We start from the raw sequence: 19037 nt of genomic DNA, 5'->3' as shown, positions 1-19037 counted from the left end.
GAAGCAAGGATGGCGAGACTTCATCTCACGTACTTTGGACATGTTATCAGGAGGGACTAGTCCCTGGAGAAGGACATCATGCTTGGTAAAGTAGAGAGTCAGCAAAAAAGAGGAAGACGCTCCATGAAATGGATTGACACAGTGGCTGAAACAATGGGCTCAAACATAAAAACGATTGTGAGGATGATGCAGGACTGGGCAGTGTTTTGTTCTGTGGTACACAGGGTCGCTATGAGTCGGAACCGACTCAACGGCACCTAACAACAACAGACTGTGAGAGAATAAATGTATGTTAAAGCCATCCACTTGTGGTATTTCTGTTACAGCAGCCCTAGATAACTAAGACAAGAAGCAAGAAAAGCAAGGCACTGTGAGGTCATGCAACCCACTTGAGATTTTGTCTGAACCACCCCCAATAATTCGTGCTCATACCATCTCCCTCTCTGTCTTCCCACTCCTTGTTCTTTTTGGTTTTTTCCCTTTGTGAATCACTCTAGCTCAAACTCATTGATGAGCCTTGAGGGGAATGTTAAACATTCTTCCACCTATCACTTGATAACATTTTTTAGCATCTCCCATAATACAACTTTGTAAGGGTGGCTGACTTCCTGAATTTACTTCCATTTTGTTGTTTGTTTGCGTGTTTCTTTTATATCATTGAAGAAACCTAGGCAGGCATTAAATTTTTTCTGACGACACAAAATCCTTTTTGATCTTTGGTTGTAGAAAAACATGTCTGAGATTTTGCTCTGAGTGGTTCCTCTAAAAGGAGGCATTCACAGCTGCCTTCGTACTTTCATATAGCCATGATGAGCCGGCAGCCTTCAGATACGAGGAGCAATCCCCATAAAGACAAATGTTCTTCCCACATAGGAATAGTCAGAAAGGAGAAGCTGAGAACTAATGATGGTGGGATATGAATACATTCGCTGTACTGTATCTTTTGTACCAGGACTGATGGATTCACCTGCTCAAACATATTATTAAAAGGTAATATTGAACTTTTCAATGTTCTAGCAATGTACAAAGAACTCCAACTTCAGAAATGGGCCCAATTAATATTAAGTCTGTGAAGGCAAAGACTTAGTGTCCTCATTAAAATGACAAAACCCCTCATTTCAGAGAGTGGGAAATATATTTTGTAGGTAAGTTCCCCTCAGTAGCATTACGGGAGGTCACATTTTCTTTCGCTTAGTAACAGCTCCAAACTGAGGAGATTATTATCTGCTCCCACTTGGCTGCAGGGACCCACCTCTGCTCATCGGCATGCCCTTTTCTCCAGAAGAGAAGGAGCGTCTCCTCCTCATTTTCTCAGAAGGAAAATATTTTCACATTCAACTAGAGAACCTGCCTCTAACTATTCTCCTAGGTCTCTGCCCTTTTCTTTTCCACGTATTTCCACGTGACTTGTATAACATGAGCATAATTACTGGCCTGCGGTTCAAGAAGAAACAAGAGGATGAAAATGAAATGTCACTATTTTGTATTGAGTTGTGTGGACTGCCAGAGGACAAACATGCAAACCAAAGCATAATTAAATAACTCTCCATCTGTGGGGGTCACTTGATTTACAGAGTAACCTTTGTGTTATTCAGCAGACCTCCCGCTCAAGATGTTTCCTTGGTACTGACCCAGCAAGCAAAACAAATGTTTCTTCCTCTACTTGGCTGGTAGTTAATGGTCCCTCTTCCATACAATTTCCTATATACAGTCATCTCCTTCACTTACAGCATCTTCTTTTGGTGTTGTGATTGTTAGGAAGACTGTGTGTCTGATGGGCAGTATCCCAACAGCTGGGAGAGACAGCAAGGATAGAGACTAGTATTTGGAGTGCTGGGAATCCAAGTCGCTGGGAATCCAAGTTTCTCTGTAAAGGCTTTCTCTTCAAAGACACAAAATCTGTGTGATTACAGCAAGAATTCAAATCAGTAATAAAACCAAACATAAAATGAATGCGTCATGCCAAAGGCCTTTTGTAATTTTTTTTTAAACTAAAATGGGAAGTTTAAAATTGCCATACTGGGCTAATTGCATGACCATCCACAGAGAAAAATAGGGACATTGAGAAAATTTCTCAACACTATTAGAAGATATTCCTCACCAGAACCCTTCCTTTAACATTGCTACTCTCTGCTTTGCATAGACAAACTAATCACATCGGTCTACATCAGTACCTAATAGTTTTAGAGAAACCCTAATGTTCAAAGTATTGAATTAGACCGAGTACCTCCCCAGAGGCAGATTCCTTTTAGGAATAGGGAATATTTCAACCTTTGGAATACGGTTTTCTTCTATTATATTTCATCTTTGTAAAGCACGACTTCTTTCCATTCATTATGTACAGGACGAATCTTGTCCTTGAAAGTCCCTTTAAAAAACTCTTCTCCTATCATTTATAGATAAGCTAATAATCTGGATTATTTCATTTCCTTCACTTTTCCTTTCTTCCACACAGAAATCCCTCCCCATAAGTAGCTGAGAAAATTTCTACCTTTGTCAGTTTGCCTTTTAACTTTCTTCTACATTTAATATACAGATTTGTAATTTTGACCCATTTTGATAATGTCTCTTTTCTGTGCCTTGTGTTCTATTAGTAATTAAAAAAGAATAAACTACAAACGTTTCCATTAATTTGTTGTGTAAACAATAGAGATTAGTGAAATCTCATAATTTCTTTACCATAATCATAAACCTGGAACATGGAAAGTACTCAATAAATGTTTGTTGAATGAATGAAAAATCCTCTGATTAAATATTTTGAAATCACTTTTATGATTTTTGACCTTGAAAAAATGTGCCCATCACCATAAATAATTAAATTTAGCCTACGCTTCCCCAAGTGTCTTCCTTTTTACATTTCCCTTTCCTCTAGATCACTAGCTGTAACTATATTCTTTGAAAATAGCTATGAGCAAAATGATTGTGTAGGCATTTGTCAATTCAAGACAATTAGCCCTAAAATTTGTTATTACAGGACTTTTATCATTTGCTACATTTTCAAATAAAAGTCATCAATGTTACCTGAAAATGTCTTTGTTATATTTGGGGTAGAGAATGTGAACCACGATGAGGACTTTTACGTGTCAAAATCCTGTGTTCATTTACAAAAACGGGTCTGTGTACTTTTGTGTCCATCTCTTACTTTTGTGTCCAACTTCAACTCAGATTTGAAGTTCCTCATCAAGAGGCTTTTTACACATTTTAATTTAAAATACCAGATTGTCATGCTACTGAGGTGAACCATAAAGGAATCTGAATATATCGTTTTGCTTTTTTACATTGTTTAGCTTTAGTATCACAGGCAGAAGCTCTGAAGGAAGAAAATGACAGCCTCCGCTGGCAGCTTGATGCCTATCGGAACGAGGTAGAACTGCTCAAGCAAGAACAAGGCAAAGCCCACAGAGAAGATGACCCAAACAAGGAACAGCAGCTGAAACTCCTGCAACAAGCCCTGCAAGGAATGCAGCAGGTAAAGGCATTTTAGTTTTCTGAGCTTTTGGAAGGATGGCATCCATCAGTGCCTCACCTGTAAAAGGGTCCCCTGCAAAGAAATAGAACAGCAAACCTCTTATTCTTCTAGGTATTCTGTTGTCTGGCATGGCTAAGGAAAGGATTATGTGGCGTGGTTAATGAAATATTCTGGTTAATATGGAGAGAGCAATAGATCACCAATTTTCAAAGAATGGGCTTTTAGTGAAAAATACTTAACATTGAAACTACACTGAACATAATCTAATCTTTATGCTTCAGAAGGTACTTCAGGATCTGGACAGAGCCTTTGAGTCCTTATGAAGAACCTCAGTTACTGAGATATGAAAAAGTGCTGGTGAATAGGTATCCAGTTGATAGCATTCTAAATAATACAGACTTTTAGAAGGAATGGCAGGAATCCTATGCTTGATTAGGTAGAAGCAGGGGTTTTATGGGTTTTCCAGTATCAATGCTTTGGGCACATAATACAAATTTGCTTTTATTTTGTTTTCACAATCATTTATGTGAATTAATTTACCTGGACATAATTCCAAGTATAAAAAAGTAAAGCAAATAAGTACATCTTACTACAGTTGCATTCAGATACAACATTGTGTAATGGATGCACAATATCTAGAAGTTTTATATAATCATCACCACAGTGAGCCTACAGTTTGGAAGATACCAATGTCTGCTCTCACTATAGTAAAGGAGTAGTGCTTTTCTGTAAGAGTACTGGCCACTTCTGTCATGCCATAGGACTAGCCATTTTCCTTAAAACTTAAACTGTGCAATAATTTTTAACTGTATACCTTGGAATTATCTAAGGAAAAACTAGTTGCTGGTTGGAAATTACATATTATGAACAGGGAGTCTCTTTGGCACTAAAAAAAAAAAAACTTGTCATTGTAGAGTCGATTCTGACCCATAGTGACCCTAGAGGACAGAGTAGGACTGCCTCATAGGGTTTCCTAGGAGCGGCTTGGTAGATTTGGACTACCCACCTCTTGGTTAGCAGCAGTATCACTTAACCAGTGCACCACCAGGGCTCCCTTTTGGCACTAGGAGCCCCATATTCCTATCACTTCTGCTACCATTGTCTTCCTACATGACAATATCACATTAATATTTCATCTTTCCTATTAGCAAAATGTGTATAGTAATGCTTATCTTCCTTTCACTATCACTATGGAGTTTAACTAGAGCATGTAAATTATGTCAGAGATCCTTCTACCAAAAAAAAAAAAAAAAAAAAGCATCTCCTCCACTATACTTCAAAGAACTTTTGACAGTGTACATTTGTACCATGTTTTTTCGCCCTTCCAGTGGTCTTTTGCAAGCCTCTGGAAAACAAGACTTTGGAAATATTTGTTTGTCTTTTAGCTCCCCGACCCTTACCTTGATTTTGAAACCATTCCACATAAGGATAGTTCTGCTACTTAGTGCAGTTTGAAAGTGATGGACTTTTTTTTCCCATTTCATCACTATAAAGACCTCAGTGAGAATTAGGTCCCTACCTAATGAAGAATTAATTTCACTCACTTTGATTACTTTTTATTGGAAAATAGCCTTGCAAACAATGATAAAATTTCTCCCATCTTATCTCAAAAAGATATATAGTATAATATGGTGGTTACGAGCTTGGGCTCTGGGGTCCAACCTGGGTTTAAATCCCAGCTCTGCCACTTACATCTGAATGGCCTTAGGCAAGCCACTTACCTCACTAAGTCTCAGGGATAAATGGTATCTACCTCACAGGTTTATTGCGAGGCTTAAATGAGATCATGTATATAAAACCCTTAGTACAATGCTTGGCACATATTAGATGCTCAATAAATATATTTGTTATAATTACTAATAATGATGAATCCAACTCCCTGCCTACAGATATAGAAACTAACATGTGAAATTTGGATCCTTTACTACTTTCCTCACAGAAATTGAACTTGATTTGACGGCTGTAAGAATGCTTTACAACATAAAATTCACTTTACCAGCAACCAAGATATTGCCCACATAGTATTAACTGCACCCTACTCTACTCCTCCCTAGAATAGGGAAGAAGTTAAGTGACAGGATCAATTAGTTTCTCAGACCCTTTTAAAAACATGAACAAGTTCAAAGGAAGTTCATTAGAGCCAGATAAAATAACTTTAGCTGAAAAGTATCTTGACTTATCCTTCAGCATCTCTGCATGGAGAAATGATTGTGTGTGTTGGGGAAAAGTGAAGCAAGCCAGCCTGATATCTAACCTCAGCCAGGATTTTAAAGTGAAGTGTAGCTCCTTCATTGGTGACTTGGTTGTTTTTGGTCTTTCTTGTAGCATCTACTCAAAGTCCAAGATGAATACAAAAAGAAAGAAGCTGAACTTGAAAAAGTGAAAGATGACAAGTTGCAGGCCGAAAAAATGTTGGAAAATCTCAAAGAAAAGGTACATGAGTCCTAATTGAACCTTTCCCCTTGTCCTCTCTTTTTTCAAAGACAACAGAAATGTTACTACTGTAGGAATCAGTGTGGAATGCTTGACTGAACTGGGATTAAAGCACCTCTCCAAGGTAGTTCTTGCATCAAGAACTCTGCTTTTAGGTGTGAGTCCTTGCATTTCTGAGGGTTCTGGAAAGCACAGTTTTCACTGAATAAGAAAGAAGGGGCCCTGGTAGCACAATGGTTAAGCACTTGGCTGCTAACCGAAAGGTTGGCAGTTTGAACCTACCCAGCCACTCCATGGGAGAAAGACCTGGCAATCTTATTCCATAAAGATTACATCCAAGAAAACTCTATGGGGCAGTTCTGCTCTGTCACGTGGGGTCTCTATGAGTCGGAATCAACTCAATGACAACTACCAACAATAATAACCATACCTAAAATTCCTCAATCTTCTCTCTTGGAGAAAGCCAGAGTGCACATCTCATCCTTGCTTCATCTTATCAAGTAAACAGCAACATAGAAAGCTCACGTGACACAGAGTACCTTTAATCATTTCATTAAAGGGAGAGACACAAGTGCAACTATAACATTGACATTTCTTTGCCGACACTCCATCTCGTGTAATAATGAGCAGCTGCAAGTGAGAGTAATAGCCAACACGAAAAGGTGAGAAACCTTAGAAAGCAAACAAGGAGGCTAAGGCACAGTATTCTAAAGCTAGATAATGGCAACAGGGCGAGATGGGACCTTGCCAGATGAGAGCTTACAACAGTAAGAACTGTCAGCGAGGACCTCTGAGAGAGGCTGCAAACATCGGGATAGATTAATGTGTCACTGCCATGAATTAGGTGCCCAGTCTATGTAAGTAAAGTGTGTAAGGTCTACTGATGGATGTCTCCTTGTCATAACTCTCCCATCTCCATTATGCCTGAATACTCAACTGAAGTTAGCCTCTGAAAAGGATAGCCAGAACTTAACTGTTGACCAGAGCTGCCTGATTTTAACATCTCTGAAAAGAAGAGAAGATTAGGAATGTGGACCAAGAGCCAGAAGTCAACAATGCCAGAAGTTCCGCAAGAGCCCATGCTCTTTAGCTTCTGTGCTCAGCTGGAGAAGATGCATTGCAGATAGGCCCTGCGTCTGTTTGCTAGCACAGTGACTTCCCCCAGAGTGCTGTTAAGAACTGGCAACCTTGGTATCGTTGGAACAAATGATTGAAAGTGTTTTCTTCTGGAGGCCATTTGCAATATGCTTTTAATTCTTCCACTTCATAAAACCAACTCACTCTCCAGTTTTGTGGGTGCTATTAAAGAAACAAGCACAATCCCAGAGAAATTCATTTATCAAGCATTTACTTGAAAAGTATCAAAGCTGCTGTACTGATCAGGACTTACCTCATACTGTCAGAGCTTCTAAAATGTCCCAGAGCTGCTACACTTCCTGCGTAAATGGAGTGTGTAGGCGGAGACCATAGATAGATGCAGAGTTATGTTTAATGACATTAGGCTTAGACTCACTCTTTAGCACTGACATCCCAAATTGACTTAAGGATGTTTTTAGTGTAAAAACCTGTGAAGATAATGTCTAAATGTGTTTGTGTTTTGAAGTCAAATAAGCTTTAGATTATCTGCGATGCTTTTGTAATTTATGCTATTTCCCTCTCAATAATCAAAATTGGACAGTATTGCTTTTATGGTCCTATGTTACGAAGTTACCTATTGTGTAGTTAATTTAAGCCAAGTCTGTGACCAAATAAGGTGAACTGACCCAGAAAGCACATTATTTCCACAGGAAAGCAGTGCTTCTAGACTGTGTACCTCAAGCCAGGATAGTGACTACCCTCTTGAGAAGACCCTGAACAGCAGTCCTATCAAATCTGAACGTGAAGCACTGCTAGTGGGTAAGGAAGCTAACACACACTTACAAAGTGTAGGGTTCAGTGGAGGGGGGAAGGAGGTTGCCTAAGATTAATAAGATATGCCAAATATTTATGAAGTGTGACAGTACAAGGACCCAGAGTCCAGAAGACAACAGGGTAAGAACAAGTATGGATTTCACTAAAAATGCTAACAGCAGCTCCCAGCCCTGACCCAACCTCTTCAGGCTCCCTGTGGCCACTGCCACATCAAGCACCCCAGTACAAGCACTATGCTAAGTGGGGAGTCAGCTGGGAAAACACTTTGTAGATTTTTTTTTTTTTTTTTTGTCTCTATGTAAGGATAGCTTAACCCTCTCACTTCCACTGACCGGGCTAGAGCAGACCCTGTTTGGCAAGAAGCCTCTGGAGACATCGTGTTTTTTCTGAGTTATTCCAGGTTATTGGCAGGTTACTGGAGCCCTGGTGGCACAGTGGTTAAGAGCTTGGCTGCTAACCAAAAGGTTGGCAGTTCAAATCCACCAGCTGCTCTTTGGAAACCCTATGGGTCAGTTCTACTGTGTCCTGTAGGGTCACTTTGAGTCAAAATAGACTCGACAGCAAGGGGCCTGGTTTTTGGTTTTGGCAGATTACTCAGGAGGCTGTCTGCAGTGTATTGGATACTGGTGGGCTCTGGTGAGATAATAGATGCTAGAATTGCTCTTCCTTTATAAAAATTCATTCAATCAAACCTTAAAAATATCCCCCTAAAGTCTTCTTAAAACCCAACAATGGTTTAGCTTAACTAGTAAAAAATATCTGCCTTGAGCGTTATGCTGTTTTAAGATCTATCTATATGGGATCAAATTGACGACAGCAACTCGAAAGATTAGCTAGGAGCCTTAGGGGGCAGTGAGTTTATGTTAATAGGGGAGGAACAACTCAGAAAAGGAGGGTGAGAATGGTTGCACACCTCAAAGGATGTAATCAATGTCACTGAATTGTACGTGTAGAAACTATCAAATTGGTGTATGTTTTGTTGTATATATTCTCAACAACAACAACAAAGTAAATAAAATTATATTTAAAAAACACGTTCATTCAGAGACACAGGACAGCACAAATGGTTAACAAATCAAACAGACCTGGCTTCCCATCTCAACCCTGTCATTTCCTTTCTGACCTTCGGTTCCTTCATCTGCAAAATGAGCGTAATAATATTACCTACCTCAAAGGACAGTTGTGAATATTGAATACAGTAATTCATATAAATTGTTTAGCACAGTTTCTAGCCCATAGTAAGTCCCCAATAAACAGGAGCCATTTTGTTCTTACAGCAGTATTCACAAATGCTGTTGACTTTATATTCCATTTGAGGAACAGTGGCAGACTGAGGTCCTAAAACAACCCATCATTAAAAGGGGCTGTTCTTGGGTCTCAGTAGATAATCCCAGCTGCATTCTAGAAAGCTGAGCCACACGGTAGCCCAGACTCCAAAGTCCTCCCCACTGACTGGCTTCTGCATATTGTTTAAATAGATCTTCCTTCTTTAGTAATGGCTATTAGACTCAGATTTAACACTCTGATATGTTAATAAAGATGCACAGGGGGATCTGCCACTGAGTCCTCCAGAAAAGTGAGAACTTATTTCCATTTCCCAACTCAAAGTTCTTTAACAAATTGGCATGGCAACCGGGAGACCTGTCAGAGAAGAGCTAGTGATAGAAGGAAGCCTCTGTTAATAGATAGTCCTAGAAGAAAAGATTCTTAAAAATAAGTGTCTCTTCTTTTGTTTTTTAAAGAAAGTAGTCTTGGGATGATGGAAGAGAAAAGAACATCAATTTTTTAAATTGGTTCTATAGGTGTGAACCCACAAAAACGGCTTAGTGTTTTTAAACCTATGGAGTTATTTCTTGGCACTTGACAGCCTTTCTTGGCCATAGCATCTGTAATTCTTTTGAACATGGACTGTCTTCTTCAGAATTTAAGTTTCCCAGCTAGAATCAGCATAGAGATATGCAATTTACCTAGTCATTTAAGAATAAAGTACTGCTGTAAGTAATAGTGGAGTCCCTGAGTGACACAAACAGTTAAGCGCTCAGCTACTAACCAAACGTTGGCGGTTCAAACCAGGGCTTCAAACCAGTTCATTCTGGTTCAAACCCTTACTAAGATTTGCATTTCTAACAAGTTCCCAGATGATGCTAATGCTGCTGGTTAGGGACCAATACTGAGAACCAATAGTAGAGCAGCAGTTCTCATAATTTGCTATACAGAAGAATCACCTGGGGATCTTGTTAAACTGTAGATTCTGAGTCGGTATATCTGGGGTAGAAATGCGAATTCTCAGCAGGGGTTCAAACCAGAAGGAACCAGTTCAAAGCCCTGGTTCAAACCTACCCAGGAGGTACCGCAGAAGAAAGGCCTGGTGATCTACTTCTGAAAGGTCACAGCCATAGAAACTCTATGGAGCGTAGTTGTACTCTGAAATGCATGGGGTTACCATGAGTCGGAATCAACTTGACACCAACTGGTACTGGAATAAGTAATAGCATCCGTTTTGAACAGATTTTGAACCCCACCATCAGTTCCTCCTTGGCCTCCCCTCACCCCCCTGCTCTCTAACACTTGGAAGATTTTCCAAAAGAACTGGTGTGAACTTCAAGCTGCAGTTTAAACTTGTTCCATTCTTTGTCAGCCTCTTAAAGGGACAGAAAAGTTGTTTACGAACCAAATAAAATTTAGCTTTTATTTCCTAGCAGTTTTCGGCAAATTCATTTCTGGGTCTATTTGATGTACTCTAGATCTCATGAAAGGGGTGAATTCAAAAAATGTAAAGAAAGAAATAGGAGACTTGTGAATAATTTGTTTTCCAGCTGTTGCCAGAGAAAGAAGTACTACAGCAATTAACCTGATGGCCAGAACAATCAAGGCAGTACGAGCAGCTGCCAGTCACCCCAGAGTTATGCTGAGTGGAAAGAAAGCACATTCCTGAAGCCTGTAAACTGCTATAAGAAGCCTGTTCCTTCAAGAGATTCCGGGCTTTAAGCACAAAATGCTAGTAACCACTTGAGTCAGCTGTGAATGAAATGTTTGGCTTTTCTTTACAGAGCTATTCACAGAATAAAACCCAAACACAGTCAGCAGATTCTCTTGTGAGAGGCACTGGGTTAATCAGGCAAAGTACATGATTTGTACGCTTGCTACAACAGTAAGACATTATTAATGCGTAAGAGGCCAACGTCCAATTTAAAGACTGTGCAGAGGAACTGCAGAATCCCAGCACAATCATCTAAATTCACTGTAACATTCTAGAACTTAAATGGTTTTTAGCCATCAGGAATGGTGCAAGTGACTCCTCAAATGCCAGCTTTTCTATGTGCAGTAGAGTGTTGTGAGAGGCAGTATGTGTGGTGATTAAGAGCACGGTCACCCTATTTCTGGAGCCAGACTATCTGGGTTCAAATTCCAGCTCTGCCATTTACCAGCTGTGTGACATTGTGCAAGTTGCTTGCTTAAACCTTCTGTGCCTCAGTGTCTTTATCTGTGAAATGGGGATGGTAATACCTACATCGTGGGGTCGTAACGATTAAATAAGTCAAATACGTAAACTTAGAATAGCACCCAGCACGTAGTACATTGTACATATAAGCTAGCTATTCCTATTCACTATCGTGTGGAATCTCCAGGAATACAATTCTCAAGTGTAACCTCCATGGCGTTGTCTTTATAGGGATTATCTCCACATTCCTTCATGTTCACCCATTTGGAGCGAGTATTGAATACATCTGTTCCTACTTGCACCGTCTTGATAATAAGGTATGTGGAGACCTGAGATGGGGATGCAAGGCAGCATGGGGTTCTTTGCAAACAGGTGACCCTACTGTCCTCAAGCATAATAAGTCATTCATTAATTCTTGCTCTAAGGAAAGTCCCCTTGCCTACTCTCTTATTGAGATTCAGTGTAGAGCTTCTTGCTTGCGAGCAGGGTGACCATCATCCTGGCTTGCCCGGGACTGAGGGGTTTCCTGGGACTTGGGACTTTCAGTGCTAAAACTGGGGAAGTCCTGGGCCAACCAGGATGAGCTGGCTACCCTACTTTCACAGTACATCTTAGAAGAATTTTCCTCCTTTCTCTTATTTCACATATAAGCTGCAAATTAACCAACATCAGCTTTCTTACCAGTCAAACTTGTATCCTGGCCCTTTATCCATTAGCAAATGTTAATTTCCAAAACTGGAAGTCTTGTTTCAGTCACCTCCCCCACCATTACCATCATCATTGGCATTATCTACTCTGAAACAATCAGGGCAGGGGCAAAAAAAGACCAAAAAATGAACTGAGGGCCTCTGTAACCCAGGCTGAATATTTGCTCACAGCTGAGCTCCTGGGACATTTCCTTTCCTGGACACTCTCCTTCGGGGGAACTCAGAGGGCATGTGGAGCAAGGGTAAGTGCCAGTTCCCTAGGAAGTCAAGGATGCCTCCTGGAGGCACGAAGCAACTCCTGACCCCTCAGAATGAATAAGCTCATGATACATGTTTTCAGAGGCAGCTTTCAGTTAAACCTGCTCATGGATCATACTCAACGTTTCACAGGATCTGGCCCCTTTGAGAAATGCCATTGCAATACAGATTCCTGACAGTTGGATGTCCAAAATGTTAAACCATTTAAGCATGTCCTTTTACAAAGGCACAAGTCCCCCATCTTATTGCTCTGACCAGGTTCCAGCTATGCTAATCCATCCTCCAGGATGGCATTTGCTTTTACTTCTAGTAACCCCTTGAGTCAGCTGTGAATGAATCCCCCTCATTTATTTCTGGGAAGTGGTGCTCTTTTGCAATTAACTAGCCCATTTGACAGTGATGGGGAGAATGGAGTGTGAGTACCGGGACCAAGTGGTCGACTGGAGTGGTATGAAATTGAACTATACCTCAGTAAAAAAAAAAAAAAAAAATCTGGATCTTTTTTTAATTGCAAAAAGAATGTTTTAAACATAAGCAATATAGAAATATAGTAAAGGGAAAGTCCTCCACAGTTGTAGCCACCAGGGATAACCAGTGCTAACAGTTTGGCATATCTCATTTCAGACCCTTTTCTATACATATGTTACACCTATATATTATGTATATATCTATAAACATTACATATTTATGATTTTTGAAATGGAGGTTCTACTCTCTCTGATATTCTACAATGTGCTTCTTTCACTTACCTGGATCCAGTACTACCAGCACTGGGAAGAAGGCATGACTTCACTCCTAGCCCAGGCCCAGTTCTTCCTTAGCAGCTTCCTGCTAGAGGAGTGTCAGGGCCTCCAAAAAGGAGCCTGCAGTGGTACCAAAAATCAGGGGTACCCTTCCCTCCAACCTCGGGAATATTCAGTATGGCAACAACTCGGGGGTTCTTTAGGAATCCCCTGGTGCTCTTCAGGCAAGCCCTGGCGCCTGGGTTCACAGTTAGGAAGGCTGCTACTGTGGTAAAGATGACCCCCCTGAAACAAGCCCTAAAGGAGTCTGCAGATTTGCCTTCATTTTGATTTTTGTTTTGCTGTGTGTGGGAGGGGAGCAGGAGATAATGTACAGGAGTAGGACTACAGAGCAGTCCCCGTTCCTTGTCTCTTTTCTTTTGTGAGCTCATGTGTGAACAATTCTGTTCTGATGGCAGCCATGTCTGCCCCCCGCCCCTCCCGCAAGGCTTTGCAGCTTCACTGGGCCTGCACACAGCATTACCAGCACTGATCAGCTGTCAGTCAGTTGGCTACAAATCCCAACCTCTCCATGCGACTGACACCAGCTCTTTCTAGTAGAAAGCCCAGTCGACTCTGCCTGGCGGTCACAGCAGAGGTATGCTGCTGTCTGGAAACCACTCTCCCAACACATACACACACGCCAAGAGGGAGAAGGATAACCCACCCCCCTAACAAACAGACACACACACACATCAGCATTCTAAAGTCGGCCATATTGGAAAAGCAGCAGCAGATTAGGAAAATGGAGCTGGTCTTGAATGGAGATGTCCTTCCTCTCTGGCCCACAGATCTGCACCAGTGACGTGGAATGTCTCATGGGTAGACTCCAGCATACCTTCAAGCAAGAAATGACTGGAGTTGGAGCCAGCCTGGAGAAGAGGTGGAAATTCTGTGGCTTTGAGGGCTTGAAACTGACCTGAATCCCTTCACTTAGCAACTTGGGATCCTGAAAATAAATGTGTGTTGGACAAGCTTAGAACGTGATTTGTATTTTCAGTGGTTTTCAAGTAGAAACTTGCTTTATCAATTCATTCCTGAGCTATCTTTTGAGTTAAAATAAGGATCCTAGAACAGCACCTTGAGCTACAGGCCCTAAAAAACAAATTGACTCAAGCCTCAAGTGCTGGAACGTCCTCCCCTTTTTGTCAATTGGTTGTCTTTTTGTTTAAAATAGTATTGAAAAAGTGCTGAGGCTAAAGAGTGAAGTGTTTTCAGTGTCTGTACTACTGTTGTAGATTTTACTATTTTTAAAACACTGTTAACTGAAATGTTTTGATGATTTATATGTGATTTGTGTTTCATAACGTCTCTTCACATTGATGTTGCTACTGGTGAAAGGAATGAGGGGAGCACTAGGTAGGTACTCTATATCACTGACATTGTCTTTCTGATCTCCAGTAGGCCAGTGAAAGAATAACATCAGTGTCTTCTAGAAGGTGCTTGACCATGTTCACCTTTTAAACGACAAAGCATGGTTTGTGGCTTTTTGTTAAATTACTATGAACCAAACGGTGACAAATGTTCCAAAGTTATTTTCTCTAATATAGCAGATAAAAGGTCTATTTCAGAATTTTAAAAAATAAATCTAGACGTATTCACGGAAAGCAAGTATCCAGTATGACTGGCATGTGTACATGCTCTTCAGAATCACCTTGTAAATAGTCTGCTTTTAAAGGAGGGCATGTTTAGTTTTCTATGAATTCACACACGCACGCGCGCGCGCACACACACACAGGTTAGCAGAAGAGATTTAATATTCTTTCCCTCTGGCCAACTTACAAAGTCTGTTGGTCCCTTTTCTTCTGCTGTCAGTGTGTAGAATTGCAAACCATGTACTGCTGTAAATACTGTTTACTTCATGCTGAATGTTTGCAAAGAGTCCTGTGAGTATTAATAGAAAACGCTTAGTAATTAATAAATAATGGGCCCTGGGTGTGTGAGGCTTCCTGCAAACAGGTCAGCTCCACCTAGAGTGCTGGTTGCCGGGACGCCTCCAGTTGGGTGGTGCCCTTTAGCAGATTGCAATGGCAGAGTGTGTGGACCAGGCAGAAAATTCTGCTTGGTGGAAAAGAAAGGGAACGTACAGGGGTTTGGAGGTCATATCCCAAGGCGGATTTGGTCTTTTTTTTAATTTAATTTAATTTAATTTTTTGGTGGTGGTGCTTATAATAATGTAAGCGTGCCCTCCCTTGAGTCTCTGTTCAAGAAAAGAGAATGTACTAAGTAAGCAAAACCAATGGAGAGTATTTCAGGAAAATACTTTGTAAATAAGACGTCAGTAGTGTTCAAAGTTGTATTTTTAAAAGATAAATATTCCTTTTTTATACCTTAGTTTTGTGTTCTGTTTTGAATAACTTGCTCTCTGTGTAGTCCCTCAGTAGATCATCTCAGTTTATTCCTTTGGGTTACCAGTATGTTAGCAGAAGATGCTAAACCTTCTGCCTTGACAACTAGAAATAGGGTTTCATGGCAGCTCATTCATGCTGGAAGTTGGCTTCTCCCTCAAGCCCCCAGCTGTGGCACCAGCAGTAAACTGGAGTTATTTTTACACTGAAGCTTCTCTGTCACCAACACTACAGAAGGCTTGGATCCATCCCACATCAGGGGCTCCTTGAATGCCTTATTTTACTAATACGTATGAAACCAAGGGAATTTTTCCACTTATCAATTATTATTTAAATACGCTTAATAAAATAAAATTTTAAAGCAACAACTGCCATACCCAAACACCTTGCTCTCTTTCCCTTTATCTCCTTGTACTAAAATTGTCTGTTTCTCTGATTGCCACCAATCTCGTCCAGGTGTACTTCTCGCAGCCTGCTTGAATATACTAGCCCAGAGTTGTTACAACATATAAAAATAGAATATGTTTGCATTATATCACATAATCAAATTGTGGCACATGCCATCTCTCACAATCCTTTCCATTCACTGTAGAAATCTATTAAAGGAGCTATTTTTCCTTACAAATTCCCAGTGCTATTTATGGATCTATTGTTCCTCCAGAATTGTGAAAGCTTAACTGTTATTTTTCCAAGATACGTAGTCAACTTTTCCCTTATAATAGTTAACAGAAGAATTGTTTTACAAATGTTGTTTTGTCTCCCTTCCTAGTCCTGTGACATCTCCCGTTCTGATTTGTCAGTATTACCAAGTTGCTTGTTAAACAGCCCAACACCAACGTTACCTGTATAATCTTCATTTATGACACCACCTCCTACATCTATGAAATGTTTTGCAGTCTTCAGTGCAAATGAAAAAGTTATTTTTCAGAGAAAATTAGACATATCTGTATTCAAGTTATATAGAGGTTTTTTTTTTTTTAATTTGAGCCAAAAATGTATCATTTTCACATAATGCAGAATAAACTGTATTATTTGAGCAGACAGGGGAGATTCACAAGACCTTTTGACTTACCTAGTAGAAATGTGTGAGCCCTTGGGATTCTCAGCTGTCCTGGACAGTCCATCAACTAGACCTGGCTTAACTTTTCACCACAATTGCTAACATCTGCTGAGCACCTATTGTGCCATAATGCAGCCCAAAGTCACTTTTCTACCTGTGACTTTAGGCAGGTTACATGGACACAATGAGAGCTTCAATTTCCTTATAGCTAAAATTAAGGAGAAATAGTATCTACCTCACAGAATGGTTGTAAAGATTCCATGTCTGACCTATAGTGAGTCTACAATAAAGAGTTATGATTAGTGAGTCTCTAATAAAGAGTTAAGGTCATTATATATGTGATGACCTTACCCTTACTTAAAAAAATGGTTTTTGTGTTTACACCTAGAATTGTGGGGTTATATCATGTTGCTGAGGCTCAAGAATGAAATTCAACTGTTCAAGTGTATCACAAACATTTACTTTGTCCCAGACACTCTGCTAGGCACTGTGAGATACAAAAGGAGTATGGCTGGTCCTTGTCTTCAAGGAGCTAGAAGGATAGGCTTTAGAACGCTGAACTTAAATCCTTCAGCCAAAAAACCACCAGAGTGATGTTCAGTGTTGACCAGCTGCCAGTGATGTAGATAAGGTGGGAATGATGGCTTGCTGTTGAGACCTGAACTATTACTTCCTGGGCCCCAGGCACCTCCCACGCTGCCCCCAGGCGTAAGCTCCATGAAAACAAGACCCTCATTTGTCTCGTTCACTGCCGCATCCCCAGAATCTGGTGCATTGTAGGTTCTCAGTAGACGTTGGTTAAATAACTATTTGTGAAGCACCGTATACAGAGTACGTTCATAATGCACTAATAATAAAAGCTAACATTGATTAGTGATTCCTGTTTACCAGGAAAGATACATATATTATCATTTAGTTTTCTTACAGCCTTGAAAGGTAGGTGGTATTATTCTATATTCCACCTGAGACTCAGCAATGTAAAGTAATTTGCTTAAGGTTCTAAGAGGCAGACAAGAGATAAATCTTGGTCTGTCCAACTGCAAACTCAAAACTCTACTGCTAATATTTTACTTTCAAATTCTAATATTTTACTTAACCTCTTTATCAACCTGATGGGTAAGTATTGTTATAAACCCCACATTATTCATTCAAGTGCCATTATAGGGCACCTGCTATATGCAAGTCTTGCTCATAGAAATTTAAAGCTGAATAAAGCGTGACCTCTGCCCTCAAGCATTTACACTCGGTGCCAGCTAAATGACACAGTCATATAGCAGGTGCTGCAGGAGCACAGGGGAGGTAATGACAGAATCTGCTTGGTGACATCATAAGGCTTCACAAATGTTAGGAAGCTTGAATCTGGATCGGAGGAGGAAACAGGCTCAGAAAGGTAAAATACCTGCTTGAGGTACACAGCTAGTATGTAACAAAGGCCAAGATTTGAAGCCAAGTGCACTGGGCTTCAAAACTTGTGCTCTTTCTATTACACCACGGGGCTCAAGATCACGTTCTAACTCTAACCTTGAGCAAGTTGCTTAACCTCTCCAGACTTTTGTTTCATCTATAAAGTGGGAGTCTAAATATACTTCCCTCAAAGGGTCGTGGAGCCCTGGTGGCACGGTGGTTAAAGCACTCGGCTGCTAACCAAAAGGTCCGTGGTTTGAACCCACCAGCTGCTCTGCAGGAGAAAGATGTGGCAGTCTGCTTCCATAAAGATTTATAGACTTGGAAATCCTATGGGACAGTTCTACTTGACAGCAGTGGGTGGGTTTTTCAAAGGGTCATTGTGAGGCTTTGCTCAATGTCAAGTGCCTAGTACTGTGCCAGGCAAATGGTAAGTGTTCAATAAATAGCTATAATTATTACTCAACTGATAATCATACTAACAATGCCTTAATGACAATGGAGCTACCTTTCCAGTACTAGAGATCTCACAGGGCTACAGAATGAGTTAAGAGAGCTGCTGGCTCAGAGAAATTCAGATTTGACTGAACCATGCTCCCTCAGAAATAGGTAACATCCTGGCCCAAGTCTGACATAAGGAGGAACCTTTTTTCTGCTGTGGTATGATACAGTGTCCAGTATCCTTCCAATTCCACCCCCTCCCATCATAGGACAGACCACATCCTATTAACAACAAGGCTAGGAAGGTCTTACTTTCTCTCTCATAGTCCAAGATCCAGAACATAATCCCAGTCTTTCACATTTGGTAATACTCTCTGAAGATCCTATTTTGCCTAAATTTTCTATACGGGAGGAAGATCTCAAAGGCACACTAAAGCAATTAATTGGGGCAACAGAGGAAACAAAATGAAATTAATTACACACAGGTATGAGCATCCAAGGCTATAGAGCCTTATGGAGATGATGTCAGGTCTTCGGTAGAAAATGAGATACAGGACATATTAAAGAGTATTCTGTCCAATTTCATTTACTCCAAGTCTGTTTTAATATTAGACTACTCTAAGATTAACAGTATTCTGCAGCACCAGACCTCTGCAACCTTAACTCATTAATATTCCTCAATAAATAAGTATATGGTGCTTTAAAGTGTTTTCAAGGTAACTGTGTACACATGCGGTGTCATTTGATCTTCAAAACACCCTATAAGCTAGCAGGGGCAGATA

General features: G+C 40.4%; 1 protein-coding gene across 6 annotated transcripts in view; it reads left to right on the top strand.

The window, feature by feature from the left end:
• ENOX2 (ecto-NOX disulfide-thiol exchanger 2) overlaps positions 1–15377 on the top strand; it is a 312866-nt gene extending 297489 nt beyond the window's left edge. For 4 of the 6 annotated variants that reach the window (XM_023734304.1, XM_023734302.1, XM_023734305.1 and 1 more), the window contains 5 exons: positions 3288–3469; positions 5795–5902; positions 7690–7798; positions 11487–11572; positions 13794–15377. In XM_023734304.1, the coding sequence (XP_023590072.1) occupies positions 3288–3469; positions 5795–5902; positions 7690–7798; positions 11487–11572; positions 13794–13925 (617 nt within the window). In that variant the 3' untranslated portion in view covers positions 13926–15377. Of the gene's footprint in view, positions 1–3287; positions 3470–5794; positions 5903–7689; positions 7799–10629; positions 11573–13793 lie in introns of all 6 variants that reach the window. The other 2 variants (XR_002824593.1, XM_023734306.1) reach the window with 2 other exon arrangements.
• The last annotated feature ends 3660 nt before the right edge of the window (positions 15378–19037 follow it).

The sequence above is a fragment of the Trichechus manatus genome, unplaced genomic scaffold, assembly GCF_000243295.1.
Source record: "Trichechus manatus latirostris isolate Lorelei unplaced genomic scaffold, TriManLat1.0 scaffold00066, whole genome shotgun sequence".
Lineage (NCBI taxonomy): Eukaryota > Metazoa > Chordata > Mammalia > Sirenia > Trichechidae > Trichechus > Trichechus manatus.
This window is presented reverse-complemented; position numbering and strand designations above follow the sequence as displayed.